The sequence below is a fragment of the Sturnus vulgaris genome, chromosome 3 (assembly GCF_052056855.1).
Source record: "Sturnus vulgaris isolate bStuVul1 chromosome 3, bStuVul1.hap1, whole genome shotgun sequence".
NCBI classification, from domain to species: domain Eukaryota; kingdom Metazoa; phylum Chordata; class Aves; order Passeriformes; family Sturnidae; genus Sturnus; species Sturnus vulgaris.
This window is the reverse complement of record NC_142245.1, coordinates 18,426,037-18,439,748: the sequence shown is the minus strand read 5'-3', so window position 1 is coordinate 18,439,748 and position 13,712 is coordinate 18,426,037. Positions and strand designations below refer to the sequence as shown.

The following is a 13,712-nucleotide window of genomic DNA, read 5'->3' as shown; positions in this document are numbered from 1 at the left end:
AACACACCTCAGCAACCTCTGAATTTTCACCAGCTGGAAAAAGATCAGAGAAACTGGATGCATGAAACAGTTTACAAGAACCTGCTGCTGTAGGGGCAGGTAGAATGAAGACTTCAGAACATTCCAGACTCCCCAAAAGAGTCAGATAGCAAGAGCTGCCCTGCTTATTAATCCCTTTACCCTATGGATAAGCAATTTGAGGAAAGTATCCACAGCCAAAGGGCCAGATCAGCAACTGTCTTACACAATATGAACTCTAACATGCTCTTGAGGATTCCTTACACCAATTATTTCTGTTCCCCTGCAACGCCACATTTTGAAGCAGATCAAGGTAACAGCACAAGAGATCTTGGTTTAAGCAGGTCAGACCTACTGGGGAGGAGGGGGAAGAGGGCAGGGGAAAGTCAAGGCCAAGGGTGATGCAGTATTTTTTTTACACTGGAGTGTAGCAGAGAGAACATCATCACCAATGGCACCTGCTTTTAGAAAAAACAAAACAAGCGACCAGAACCAAGGCTGCAGACACCTGAAACTCCAGGGTTTATTCTAAAAGAGAGAAAGATACTGAGAATGTTCAATGTTGCATTTTAGGACTGAAGACCTCAAGGGCAACCTCAACTACAAGTGAGGCCACTCAGAGAACAATTGTTATTAATACTCTGATCATCTGTAACTGTTTCCAACAGCCAAATTTTAAGGAGAATTCAAGTAATTTCAAACACAGCATTCCTAAGTTGAACATGTTCTTTTGTTTTCTCTCAAGAAATTCCAGTAACTTTCTCAGATTTTCAGGGGTCAGAACCCTTTAGCCTCTGTGTACACAACACACAGGAATTCTTAATGAACCAAAAGTCTTCTGCTTAAAGTAAATAACAATTAAACATACCTCCAAAAAAAAAATAAAATCACTAAAGCAGCCATTTCACTTACTGAAATGCCTACCAGAACAATCCTTGCCTACCAAAGTTCCAGCTGACAAGTTGCCAAAGACTGGTTGATGCACTGAAGGATGTTAAATATTTCTACATTTCTTTAGGATGGACTTTCTTAAATTGATACAGGAACTACTGAAAATTGTCACAGAATCAAAGCTTACCAAGATGGCTTAAATATCCACGTAGGCATTCTATGAGTAGCAGAGAAATAGAAAGAGCACCTATTCTCTAGATTTACTACTGAATATATGAACTGCAGCACTGAATTTAGTTTCACCTTGCAGGAAATTTCAGACTTCAAAATAAAGAATTAAACACTGCTGTAGGCAAATATACACCTTACTAATTCAGGTTATACACCAGCAATTGTTAAAGAAACTTTTTTGGGTACTACTTTTGATTTTACTGTCAAAATTTTCACTTATTAACATTCTCCAGAAGTATCTCTTCATTCCTACTTAAAACTGCTAAAAGCAGTTTCACAGCAGCCATTTTAAACCCATACATTTTGCTTTTAACAGTATCAAGATGATCTTTACTATTCTAGTCCAGTATCTTCAGCAGCATGTGCAGCAAGAACAAATGTAAGGAAAAGACAGCTGGTGCAAAAGGGGAGTACCTGGAAATAACAGGTGACTTGCTTCCATTCACTGTATTTGTCCTTTCCCAAGGCTTTCTTGTTAGTTCTGGAAAACAGAGTGGAGAGATCAAAAATTGTCTTTTTCTATTTACTGTGTAATTTATGTAAGGAAACTTCAAGCACCTGGCAACTCAAGGCAGCTGCTGGGTGTTTTTACTACACTGCTTTAGCTCTTTCATATTAAGCTACCTCCTGTAATAGTCACCTCTGAAGGCATCTAATGAGAGCATCTTAAAGTCTCACTGGTTTCCCAGACACTGTAAATGCCACTTGATTCTTAATCCACCTGGAAGAAGGTCTGCCTATACTTTATGTATTGGATTGCCTCAGTTGTGAAACATGGAATTCTGTAACCAGTCAGCATCAAATACTTGAGGAAGAGGTTTTTAAGCTAAAGGAGTTTTCCTAAACTGTTAATGATAGAGAAGTATTCAGTACCAGTTTCAGTGATGTGCCAGCAGACACAACCTGGCATAACTAGAATATCTTTCAGCAAGAAGAAAGAAGGTGGTTCATTCCTTACAATCTGCACAAGTTAAAACAGCCTTTCTGGAGTGTGGATTGCTATTACTTGCTATCATTACTTACTTAGGACTTGAGTGTGCCACTGATCTTACCAGTCTTCATTTCAGATTTGGAGTTTGTTTGGTCTGCTCCCTTTCTTTCATATTGCTTAGCTCTGCTAAGCTGGGCAAGCAGAGAAGCAGAAAGGACCTTTCTGCTTCTCATATTGACCAGAAAATTCCTGAGATGCAGTGGGATACTGTGAATATCTAAATTCCAGAAGTCTGCATGCATAGTCTGTAACCCAGCCAAGTTCAGGCTACTTATGCTAGAAATAAGCCTTAAACTTAATTTTATACAACAGTCTTCAGGACTTGTCCTGCCATAGGAGTTATTTCAGCAGGACTTTAGCTGTATCTGCAAAACTGAGAAACTTCTGCTATGACTGCAGTTTGGTCAAGGATGCCAAGCATTCCTCTTAAAACACTGTAAAGGCCTGTTCCAGTGATGAGGCTCAGCATTACCAGAGCATCTCACGGCAAGAAACGAAGAAAATTTCTCAGCTGGAATGGTCAAATTCTAAATGCATTTCACATTTTCAACAGGTTTGATGAGACTTCTTATCACCACCAATTAAAGGAACCACTTCCACTTGTTTAAATTTCCTTCTTTTTGGGCCTGTATTATCAGAAGTGCTCCAAAAGCACTCATTTTCCTAAGGCCTGTTTAACAGAATGAAGCAGACTCTCTTAAAAGAAGAGGAAAAAAAGGGAGGTGTGTGTGAAAACTTGATTTGTGTGATGTCATTTATTTCCTTGCAGCCTGACTTCTCCAGATGAGTGCCTGTATATCAATACTAAGTTTGCCAGTTATTTCCATCTGGACACACAACTCCTAGCACTCCTTTTTATTCCCCAGCCAGGTGTCACCTGGGTTTTGTTCACACTACTGGAGTGGTTTTCAATATTAAGGCTTGCACATCATCAAATGGTTGAATCATCTAGAGGAGAAGTGTACACATGGGCAAACAATCAGCAGAGGAAGCTGGAATAGACTGGATGCTGGTATATTCATGATGCACTTACTTCCCTTCTGCTTCCACTGCTTTTTGGGATGACAAACTGCAGGCTTATATGGCACAGCCTCTCCCTTTTGCAGGTGTCTCTTGAGAGATGATAATTTAAAATATGAATGCATGTGCATGCTGACAATACCTCTTGGCCAACTGCAGAAAGTCTAAGTTTTCCTTACTGACTGCAGCAGAGGTGTTGGCTACACAGCTCCAAATATTGCCTCTTCAGCACAGGGATCATGGGCAAACAATTTCAACACTCTGCACTTATATACTTTATTCACTTATGTTCTTTTTATCCATCATCTGAACCAGGACCCATTCTACAGCAAAATCCCAGGCTGTAATCATGGGAAAAGAGGTAGGCTCCAAAATTCAGCAGACCTGACTGAGATTTGTCACTAGATTTTTATCATTACAGAGTCCCAGAGTTCACAAACCTGAGCTACTTACCAGGTGTGCTTGTTGAAGAAACCTTAGAAGATGAAGACTCTGATTCTTCCTGATAAAAAGAGAGACCAGAGGGAATACAGAGAGAGGAGGGAGGGAGAAAAAAAAAGTCTTTATAATCTGTTAGATTCACAAGAGTAAATCTCAACTGTTTAAGTATTTCAGTTCTGCCCAACTGTATATAGAAAATGAGCAAGCACTTCACAAAGTACTGATTATTTGTGTGTATATTGATACAATAAAGTATAAATAATCTTGTGTACACCACTGGAATCTCTCTGATAGCTCTTGTATTAAGTAATATGAATTAGATAAATTTCTCAACTCACAGCCTTATCTTCTTTTTGCTCTGGTTCTGTTGATCCCTTTTCAGCAATTCTTCTCCTGTAAGCAGAGACAAAAGTTACCAAGCTCATCATGGCTTTAAGATGGAAGAATGTTGTTTACTGCAATTAAGGACTTATACAGCCTCATGAAAATTAGTGTTTTAAGAAACACTTTCAAAACACCTTCAAAGGCAAAGCCCTCCTGCCAAAGCAACTGTGCAACTTGAAGTCTCTATGCCCTCCTCTACTGCTGCACAAAGGCTTACACAGAAGTACTGGATTACACTCAAATAAAAATGGCTATTCATGAAACATGATCAGCTTCTCAAAGCAACCAGGAGCTGCTGTCTATCTGATCCTGAGCCAGCTGCAAGCAGGCAGCCCAAATCCCACCTGTGTGATGACTAAGCAGCTGGAGCAGAGCAGGAACAGCTCCTCACCTCCTGGCCAGCAGGGCGCTCATTTCTTCCATCAACCCACTGCCTCCCAAGGGAAGGGGTCCATTTCCACGGCCACCGTCTGTTTTGGATGAAGCAGAGCCTCCTCCTCCTCCACTCGAACTGGAGGAGTCTTCACCCTTCAGAGTGCACAAAAAGAGAGCAGATGTGCCAACAGAATGAGAGCTGACTTCGTGAAACCAGCAAAGTTCACGTGCAAGAAAGACACAACTGCATAAAGAATGGCATGGGCTGGCAGCACGTCCTGTAACGCTTTTTTCTTAATGAATTAAGCCTCCCCCAAATGTCTTGCTACTGCTATTAACCTTGAACAAAGTTTAGAGCCAGGGACAGGAATCGGAAAAAGAAACCAGAGTTATATTTACCCGTGAGACTTTCCTAAGTTTGGCTCCAGCAAGTGCAGCTGCTAGTCCAGTTAAAGGGCGATTATCTTCGGACACGAAGCCCGCAGAGAAGCCCGAGGCTGGCAGGGGGGGAGCAGGAGGGGGCAGGGGAACGGGAGGAACTTGGCTGGGCAGCGGAGGAGGCGGCGGTGGCGGCGGCGGCGGCCCCGAAGGTGGGAGCGGAGGAGGTGGTGGGGGGCCAGGAGGAGGTGGCGCTGCCACTGAAGACTGAGCTGGGCCGGGGGGCAGGGGAGGTGGAGGAGGAGGTGCAGGTGGTCCTTGGACAACACCTAGTGTCAGAGTGAAAACAAACAGAAGACATTAAGGATTTAAAAAACAAAAGGTCTTACTTTCATTGAAATGATGGTTCTTTTGCTCAGTGTATGAGACATTAAAACTGGTAAGATACTGGGCAAGAAAACACTGAATTTCAGCAGGAGAGAAGCATTCTTATTCAATGTCCTAAAAACCACGACACAGTATGCTGTGAGAGATCAGACAGTTCCAGAGACATTTACATGAAACCCCTCCAGTCAGGTTCTGTGCTGCAACCAAGAACAACCTTACACCAGGAAACAGGCAGAGAGTCAAGTCAGGCATGAGCATCGCAGCAGGAGGAACAATGGGGTGTGCTCACATGGTGCTAAGCAGTATCTCATTGCATTAACAAGCACTAACATCTGAACCCTTGAACTGTTCCAGCGCCAATGCTAATTTCTAAGCTGTATGCAAATCTTTCCTTTAAAACAATTCCAGCAATCAACTTTTATAATTTAATACAAACACTAATTAGTGAGTTAGAAGACTGACATGTCTCAAGCTGATGGGAAGCTCTTCTTCTATTTTTCATCTATCATTCTTTTAGTTCTTTAAATTCATATTGTTATCCAAATACAAAGTGTACTTTGAAAAAAGAATATTCTGATGATCACTCTATTATTATTATTCTTGTAAGAGGAAGAGTTCAAGAAATTTTGAATTAGACAACAGCTCCACACCTCCACAGAACCTACCTCTGTCTCACTCAAACTGCCATAAGGCAGGAAAAATGCTGCACAACTACCTTAATCTCTAAAGGCAGGAATTTCACATACGAGTCTTCCTGGTTTTCTACTCTGCTAACCACTGCAGAAATTCAGAAGCCTGTTAAACCCTCTTGGCATCACTCACTGTCCAAGTGCACACTTCTATTCCATACTAGGAGTGAGGCCACTCACTCTATTTCCACTCCATCCCAACACAGCTCAGACCCTCATTTCAGACAAGAATGTGAACAGGGTCCATTCTGCATGGCTTGTACCAGCCTGCTTCTCCCCTAGGAGCCCCTCTCCCCACACCTTTGGAGCTACTGCAGAGCTCTGTACAAAGCCCTACAGCTACTAAATCAACCTAAATCTGTTAAATCAATATAAAAGCAGATTCAGGTTAACAAAGACACGTACCACCATGTAAAATGCATTTCTATCATATTAGCGGAGTGTTCATTAAGATAGTCACCTGCTTAATCAAACTTTTTGTCCAAAGTTGTCTTAGCTACACTGGTAAAATACTGCTGAAAGACCTGTCTCTCTCCATCTAAATACACACATATGTATGTGCACACAGCCATGTATCAAAATACAACCACTGGCCAGATAGAAATGCTGTAGGTGTCACACACTACTTTCTAAATTTGAATTATTCCTCACTGAAGGTCATTTACATGTCCAAAGCCACACATATGCTCTTCTGTGTTGGCTGCCATTAGGAAACTGATGATCCTACCTGGTAACACCACTTTCCAAAGAAACCAACAGTGCAGGGTTTACCAAGCAAGAATTTGACAAACTCTGTTCTCAACAGGTCAGTTCTTAAGAAAACAGCATTTTACTATGACAGGCCACAGAACATCGTCTCCTAGGCGCAGAGCTTTTCCATTTCCCTTACCCCAGTTTTCCAAAGGGTGTTTGGCATTAGAATCGCTGGAGCTTTGGAAGCACTGTGTTACTTCCTGGGGGCAGTCAGGGGCTTTGGCAGCCACGGGCTCTGCCCTGCTTAGCGCATTAGTAGCAATAACAGAAAGCCTTACCCTGCTGGGTCGGAGCTTCAACCGGCTGAGAGGCTGCCTGCAAGACTGGCTCAGAAGCAGAGGAGTCTCCCAGCACAGAGTTTAGAGAGTTCTCAACAGAGGCAGGGGTAGCTGCAGAGGGAGAAGGGAGAACACTAGGCTTGGATGAGGGAGTCGAGGCATTCGGGGAGTTGGGAGAAGGAGAAGCTTGAGGTCCAGAGAGTGACAGAGGTGGAAAGGAAGGCAGTGGGGGGGGAGGAGGTGGCGGAGGCGGCGTTGGACCTGAGGTAGAAGGTGAAGGAACCGGATAAGCCAGGTTTTCAGGAAGCCCGTTAGGAGCCGTGGGAGACGTGGACATTTGGGTCACCGCATTGGAAGCCGACACTGGGAGGACAGGTCTTGGGCCGGTAGCTTTGCCTGGTGGGCTGCTTATCATTACTGGAGGAGACGGGGGCAGGGGGGCGAAACTGGGCACGGACCAGGCGGCGGGCTTTGTGCTGGGAGGCAAAGTGGCCGCGGCACTGACGGGAGAAGGGGGCCGAGAACTTTTGTTCAGCGGACGAGGAACCGTAGCGTAATGGGGGAGAACGGGGTGGAAAGCTGAGCCTAAGGATGTAGCAAAACGTGATGCAGAGTGCCTTAGAGGCGGTGTAGGGGGAGTGGAAGTCGGTGGTGCAGAAGTCACTACAGCGTACTCCGGTGTGGCCTCTGCCATTGGCGCTGACACTGCTTTTGCATATGATGGAGGAGGTGCTGAAGGAGGCTGGCAACTGGAGTATTCAGGAAGTGGAGTGCTATACGGGGAGTTGTCGAAAGATGGAGCTGGACAGAAGATGGAAAGCAGCAGCAAAGGCAGGATAAAAAAAGGAGAAAGAGAAAAAGGGAGCTAATGAAGCAACAAAACCAGCATTCAAACAAAACGTAAAAATGTAGACTACAGTTAGTACCAGAGGATTAGGCACAAGTGAAAATACTGTTAGGAAAGTTTTACGTATTACCAACAGCTGCTCTTAAATTTTATCAACTCTTTTTGTGCCAACATTTGAATATACAAGTACGTTCTAGAGAACGTATCTCATCTGTGAGATGGATGAGATATAGGGTTGAGCAATCAGTCTTTTACCAGCTTTAATCTTCTTGTTTGGTTGCAAACTGCAAGCAAATGTACTGATCTCAACGATTGTTTCAACTCCACTAATAAAGCTCTTACCATAGGCAGCAAGTGTCATCTCTATTCCCCAGAAAAAGCTCCATAGCAAATATTGAAAGTACTGGAAATAAAACTACCAATAAAATCCTCTGCTCTAAAATGACTTACACAATATTCCTTGACTTTCACCATGAGCTGACTTATGTAAATTGAGTTTGAGACTGAAGAACAACCAAACACTTGACTAATGTTCCATTATATTACCAAAATGAGAAAGCTTTCAGTTATCACTGGATACATTTCCGCAGGCAGTGCATTATCTTATCTACAAACACATACAACACATTTCACTGAAATGTTACTACAACGATAGATTAAGCAAGACTTCAGACTGAAAAGCATTTCTCACACTGTTACTTTACTTTATATAGGAACATACCTTCTGTGTTAACACACTCAACCTGATACCTTTTAGGAGTTTTTTCCAACTTTTGTAATGACAATACATTTGTTGAATAGAGCAAACAATGATAAGGTATTTAGAAAATTTAACTCATCACACTTTAACCAATGTTGGACGTGCCCAAAATTATTCAAGCTCTTTCATGCAATCAGAGAGTACGGCAAAGGAGTGAGCAAATAGTGCAAAAAAATTTATTTCAGAATTACCGGAAAATTATGACAGGAAAGTCAAAAGCTCTTGGACTTCTTGCCATAAAAAAAGGGAAGGAATTCCAGCAAAATGAAGCCTGAAATACTGACTGTTGCTACACAGCTGTACTCACTGCCATTTGTTGGTTCTCTCACACTCCATCACCCAAACACATAAAGAGCAGTCTGGTGGTAGAACACGCTCGGGTTTTGAAATTCTTACCAGCATTTGAAATTCTTCTCTCTCTTTCCCATTCCAACTGTTCCCTTTCCAACTGTTCTTGCCGTTCTCTTTCTTGCCTCTCCCGTTCCAGTCGTTCCAGTCTCTCCCGGTCCTGCCTCTCCTTCTCTTGTCTCTCCCTTTCTAGGCGCTCTTGCCGCTCCCTTTCTTGCCGTTCTCTCTCCAGCTGCTCCTGCTCCAGGCGCTCTCTTTCCAGTCTTTCCCTTTCTAGCCTCTCTCTCTCCAGCCTCTCCCGTTCCATCCGTTCACGATCCAGCCTCTCCCGTTCCAGCTCCTTCTGCCTCTGTTGCTCTTGCAACTGCCTGCAATCGTGAAAAAAGGAAAGAGACTAAGCTGCAAAGCGAAAACCAAAAGTATCAAGCAACTGTTAAAAGGACAAGGAGGTAAACTAATCAACAATCCTGGCAGCAGCGAGAACAGAAGCACAGCATTTGTACCTACATGGAAGTCTTAATTCTAACATGTCATTTTTCTGAGCTGGATAATAGTTTTATTATGTTTACAGTAAAAAGAATCACATATCTGATTTCCTCTTAACGAATTGAACATTCTGAGAGACAGCCTTCAAGAGGTAAGAATAGAAAGCTGATGCTGCTAATTTACTAACTGATACAATCTCCCCAGTTTGGGATATGGAGTTACATTTGTTCTTTGCACGGTATTTTATACCCAAATCAGTGAATAGAAGTACAGTGAAACAGTAGCAACATAAATACTCATTAAAAGAAGAAACACCCCCAAATAAATTATGGTTTTTGGATTAACTAGTCAGGTAGAATTTATCCAGATTTTACAGAAGTATCCAAATGCACGTGTCCATCCCCAATTGCACAGTAACACAAACACACAGCTGAACTGGCAACAACACAGGAACACCCTGAAGGCACAGGAAAACTGGACATGGTCAAAAAAAATCCAGGGTGCAGCAGCCAAGGAAACACTGCAGGGAGCTGGCAGGGCTTCCAGCTCATGGGAGTCTTTGCAAAGCAAAGCAAAGAGGGAGAAGACATGAAGAGGAGGAAAACAAGTAAAAGGCAGGCAGTGGAAATATCCCAAGGGTAAGAAGAAACCTTGCAAAACTCTCTGCCAAAGCCACTGGGTTGGCTGAAAGGACTTTCCTGAAAAAAGAATACAGGAAAAAGCTATACACCACCTTTTTGATCCTTTATTCTCAACTTGTTTTACATTTTCTTTAGGGTTTTTGGGGGCTTTTTAAAAGATATATCTTCCTAGTTGGTTAGAATACAGCTTTTTGATTTTCAAAGCTTTTTCGTCTCTTGGAAATAACTCCCTGCTGAAACAAAAATTAGGCAGACCCTCCTCCCAGCTGTGACCAGTATGTTCCTGTTAGTACATAACACTGAAAATGTTGCTAGTTGATGTTCTCTATTTGAACATCTCTATTTGAATTCTTGTTTCAAAAAAAACAAACCAAAAAACAACATAAGAGTTAGAAAGAAAATATTGTCTATAAAGCAGAGTCATTTTTTCTGCCACGTTTCAGATGCAAACTGATGAGAGCTTCTCAACAAACCCAAAGCACAGCCAGCTCTTGACTAGAAAGTGGGAGGAGACCTGAATTTTGACACCTCAGGCTACCAGATGTGCATTTTCTATGCTATGCCACAGGGCAATTCAATTTGGACAGTCATTGGCAATACTATGCTGTATATCTAGAGTCATAAGGATTGAATTCTGAAAAGGAAGGCAACTTCAGCTGTTTCACTCCTCTTCATGCCTAGAAAATACCAGCATAACTGCAACCTCCAGCCCATGAACTATTGCTATTGAAGTCCATCCAATTTTCAGACCAATGTTTTTCTTTTACAAACAAACAAAAATTATAAATATTGACATTTCATAACTTCTATAACCAAGTAAGTTCTAGTTATGCACAACCAAAGGACCTTTTTCACTATATAACTCATTACCCATCAGAAGCAAAAAACCAGTTCTGCTCCTTGACCATTTTTTCCCTCAGCCATACAACAAAGCTGTAAGACCAGTCACCATGAAATTAGAGCTGCAACTCAGCTTGTTAAATGACTGATTTTTAGCCTCTGAAGTCCACTAAAAAGTCTGGTGATTGACCCATGCACATTTGGATCCAGTAGAGGAGTTCTATAAATGTTAAGAGAATAAATTTTTTTTTCCATAAAGGAGAGGTGGATGCACATGTTTGTATCTACAAGGCTATTCAGAGCAGAAGATAACACTGACAGACTCCAAAGCAGCTTTGTTTATTTTCATCATTCTTTTGCATTCATTTGCCAGAAATGAGCATTATTCTACCTAGAAATGTACACTCTGTTCATCTTAAACCTAAAATGTAGATATGGCATTCCAGAACATAAACATTCCACGCTATATCTAGTTTATAATACTGGAAGATATCAATTCCCTGGGTTTAACAACACATCAAGCAACTGCCAGGAAATTTCTTTTGCTTAAGTTCTTCATTTCTTTACAGAAATAGAAGCTCAATATAGGTCACTCCTCACACAAGGGCAGCATTGCCAAGGCTGTTTTGCAGTAAAGCCATACCAAGAGCTCTGCCATTCCATATTTCCATAAGCAACCTGGAAAAGAATCAGCGAGGTGCTTGCCATAAAGCTCCTTAATAATATTCAGTTATTTAGGGTAGCAAGGACAATGGCTGATTCTGAAGTATTACTGATGGATCTTCTAATTCCAACCAATCTGGGAATAAAATTGGCAAATAAAACTCAACTGAAGTGAAGCAGGGCAGAGAGAGGGAAATATCTGCTAAATGAATTTACAAAGCGCTGGACTTCGAGTTGCCTATGGACTCAGGAGTGAGATATTAGGGTTACAGCAACATCCATTCATTAATATATCCTTTTCAAAAACCTCAACTAGATGCTACACATCAAGAAAGGATTACAGAGCAGTACAGAAATTGCACCATCCTGCTTTACAATCCCTGTATCCCAGCTCCCACCTCAAAACAGGGAGAACAGCAGAACTGAAAGATTCAAAGAGCAGCAGAAAACTGTTATCAAATGTACCCAACACTTTCCATTTAAAAATAGTTTAGAAAGCTGTAATTCTGCCTTCTGGGAAAGACAACTGGAGCTGTAGGGAATCCTGAGTGATGAGGACACCCCTTCACAACAGCTGGGAGGAAAGATTTGATGCAAATAACGAGAGCAAAGCTCAAAAGAAAAGAGCACCTCTGCACATCAGGCAGATAAGCTCTGGAACTCCTTCCAGAGTGATTCAAAGAGTAAGAAAAAGCCTACAGGGGAAAAACAACTCCAACCATGGGAAATAATTTAGAAAACAAATTCCATCATGCAGAAGCTGTTGAACCAAGGGATGCCCAGAAGATGGGAAAGCAGCAGAGGGAAGTATTCCAGGTGCTTGGCCTGGCCCAGAAAGGTTTGTGTCATAACAAAATGCATCTAAGTGTTTAAACTTTGTCTGAAGCAAAAATGATTTAAATTGGCAATGAATACTATCAAATTTTATTGGCTAAGTAAAACCTAGATGAAAGACAATGAGATAACCACTTTTATCCACATAGGACCTGAATAACAAAGTACTCGTTATTAAGTAAATATTGAGTATTTAACTTCTTTTTATTTAAAAGAAACCCCATTTTCCATTTCTTCAGAAAATATAAGGAATAAAAGCAGAACAAAGCTGTTTGCCAGGAACAAAGTTAAGCACTTTGCTTACAGTACAAATACTCTACCAAGAGAGGGCAGCAAAATACCTTACAAGCATATCTTACACATGTGAGATTAAATACACCATTGTTGAGAATAATTTCTCATTGTATCTCACCGAAGCATCCCTTTGTCAACAAAGGGAAAAAAAAGCCAAAACAACAAGCAAACAAACAAACAAAAAAACCCAACCAAAGAAACCACACTTCACAACTCACTACATTTCTACTGTCATTTTACCAAGTTTAATAAACCTTTTGAATAGCAAACCACAAGGTGCACAGGTCAGATGATCAGTATGCCAGTAATTCAATCAAGTTGCTTTAACACAACTTAATAAGCAAGGAAGAATTCCATAAACTACACATTAGATTTCAGCAAGTGTTACAGCTGTAGCTAAAAAAAGATTAAAACTACATTTGATTACTCCAAAAAAAAAAGCATTAAATCCCTCTGGTTTTGTTTAGCTAGCCTTAAATAGTATAAGTTTATTTTAAAATTTTGTCACAGATCACAATTATATTAGACAAAAACATTAGTAGATTAAGGAGAGTCATCACACATCAATTAAAGTACATCTGAATGTCAAGACTGGTAGTTCAAGAACCCTGTGAAAGCAATACCTGAAAATCCTTCAGTCTTAGGAAAGCACATCTGGCCACCAGGACAACTTTTGAAAAAGCTAAAGAGTTACTGAAAATGTCCCAGAAAGCTGTCTTGTAGTGAAATGCTCGTTATGCAAAGACAATGTGATTATTCTAACTATTTTACAAGTGTGACTTATTAAATCTAAGAGCTAATTTACATTAAATAACTGAGCCTGCTGTACATGTCAGTCACACACAAGGTACTGTTACTCATGTTTAGATTCAGAATCACCTTCAGAATCTCAGAATAGCTGCTAGCTTTATCACAGGGACTATTCATGACACTTTCTTTGTGGATTTTAATTAGCTTCATGTCAAAAGCATTTTGGGAAACTTCACTTTAGGGTGTTTTGGGGGAGGCTCGTTTTGTTGTTTTCTTTTTTTTGTGGTGCTGTTTTGAATTAGCTTATTTTAATACTGCATCAGCTTTTAAAATTATTTCCCCTCTTGCCCTTATACTTTTGTCCAGTTAAGGAGATACTAGGAGATACCATCTGAGGATAAAGAAAGAATCAC

At 41.2% G+C, this 13,712-nt stretch overlaps 1 protein-coding gene across 8 annotated transcripts in view; it reads right to left on the bottom strand.

Annotated features, from left to right (window-relative positions):
• ENAH (ENAH actin regulator) overlaps nt 1-13,712 on the bottom strand; it is an 88,745-nt gene that overhangs the window by 9,518 nt on the left and 65,515 nt on the right. For 4 of the 8 annotated variants that reach the window (XM_088161123.1, XM_088161124.1, XM_088161125.1 and 1 more), the window contains 7 exons: nt 8,840-9,159; nt 6,837-7,637; nt 4,751-5,058; nt 4,368-4,504; nt 3,931-3,985; nt 3,605-3,653; nt 1,555-1,621 (listed from right to left, as the gene is read on the bottom strand). In XM_088161123.1, coding sequence (XP_088017249.1) covers nt 1,555-1,621; nt 3,605-3,653; nt 3,931-3,985; nt 4,368-4,504; nt 4,751-5,058; nt 6,837-7,637; nt 8,840-9,159 — 1,737 coding nt within the window. The remainder of the gene's footprint in view (nt 1-1,554; nt 1,622-3,604; nt 3,654-3,930; nt 3,986-4,367; nt 4,505-4,750; nt 5,059-6,836; nt 7,638-8,839; nt 9,160-13,712) is intronic. The other 4 variants (XM_088161127.1, XM_014877426.2, XM_088161128.1 and 1 more) reach the window with 2 other exon arrangements.